This window comes from Sinocyclocheilus grahami, unplaced genomic scaffold, assembly GCF_001515645.1.
Source record: "Sinocyclocheilus grahami isolate Dianchi unplaced genomic scaffold, SAMN03320097.WGS_v1.1 scaffold33273.1, whole genome shotgun sequence".
Taxonomy (NCBI): domain Eukaryota; kingdom Metazoa; phylum Chordata; class Actinopteri; order Cypriniformes; family Cyprinidae; genus Sinocyclocheilus; species Sinocyclocheilus grahami.
In genome coordinates this window covers 1-1435 of record NW_015521800.1, presented here as the reverse complement: position 1 = coordinate 1435, position 1435 = coordinate 1, and the positions used below count along the sequence as shown (strand labels likewise).

The window sequence follows — 1435 nt, the reverse complement described above, 5'->3', positions numbered from 1 at the left end:
TTATTAATTTGACCTTACTGTTGGTTTCGGGTGATTTTATACTGTTTATGCAACTAAAATAATCACTATAATTATGGCTACACAGGCACACAACATTTGTTTCCTGGGGAATTACAATAAACTTGACTTGAATTAAGCTTGTAATCCCAATTACACAATATACTTGTAGTTAACCAGAAGAGAGCAGTAGGTACTCAATATTACATTTGACAGTACAGCAGCTTTTATAGGTCTCCACAAGCTCCTCCTTGGATCATCATTATAGCACCAAAAGCAAAACTCTCATATCAGTGTTCATTGTCACTGACTGTAGCACAGGCTCCTCCCAGCAGTCAGACAAAGTGATCTGAATTTATTGCTGCTTTAACAGATGCAGAAAGAGGAAGGTAATCATCACATGCATCACACTCTGCATATTTTTTAAGAGTCTGCAATTTCAACGGTATATAATGACACTGTGGAAAAGTGCCATTGTGATCATAGTTTTATATATCTGGGGTGAGTAGCAAAATCCATGATTCATTTCAAATATATTTCAAATGAACTTTCCTTATGTGTGTAATGTGCATATTTATTCCTATTTTTAAAATTCTGTTTCAGGTTGTAATTCTCAAGACAAAGTTGATCAGCATACAAAGATTCAATCTGCTTTTGAAGGTGATACTGTAACGATCGACTGTACATATCAGACTGCTTATACAGGCCCGACTCTCTTCTGGTACCAGCAGAAAGACAATGGAAATCCCAAGTACATGTTAAATAAATATTCTAAATCTGGAAACAGTGAGGAAGAATTCAAGGAGAGATTTCATGTGAATCTCAACAAAACTGCAGTTCCTCTGACAATCCAGGATGTGCGTGTGTCTGACTCTGCTGTGTACTACTGTGCTCTGAGGCCCACTGTGACTGAAACACATTCAACACTCACACAAAAACTATGAATCAGCATAAATTACATGATTATGCAATTTAATTTTTTCATTTATTCTCTATAAAACCCTTTTTATCCATAAATATATTGTAGTTGTATACTTGTAGAGGGAACCAGAAGAGGGCTGTAGGTGCTCAATATTACATTTGACAATACAGCAGATGTCATTGGTATCCATAAGGTCCTCCTTGGATCATTAGAATACCAAAAGCAAAACTCAAGTCAAACCACATACAAAAGCACTTGAGATGCTCCTGTTTAGAATGTGAATGTTGCATACATACATAAGAACATGTATGTTTGTATGTATACACACACACACACACACACACATACACACACACAAACACACCAATATACATAGTGTATGTCACCATATGGAAACTATGTTTCCATATGGTGAAAATCAGTGAAAGTGAAAATCAGCAGGAAGTTCCTGTGTGTTTCTGACTGATCAGTAGTGACTTACAGCTGAGAGCACTGAGAGACTCAACAGAGAACTGA

At 36.4% G+C, this 1435-nt stretch overlaps 1 gene segment (V, D, J or C); it reads left to right on the top strand.

The window, feature by feature from the left end:
* Positions 1–449: 449 nt before the first annotated feature.
* LOC107580429 (T-cell receptor alpha chain V region CTL-F3-like) lies at positions 450–902 on the top strand (the record flags this gene model as incomplete). The annotated part of the segment is given in 2 exon segments: positions 450–498; positions 601–902. Coding segments are annotated over 2 exon segments (351 nt in total), but the record flags the coding sequence as incomplete, so codon positions are not given.
* Positions 903–1435: the final 533 nt, after the last annotated feature.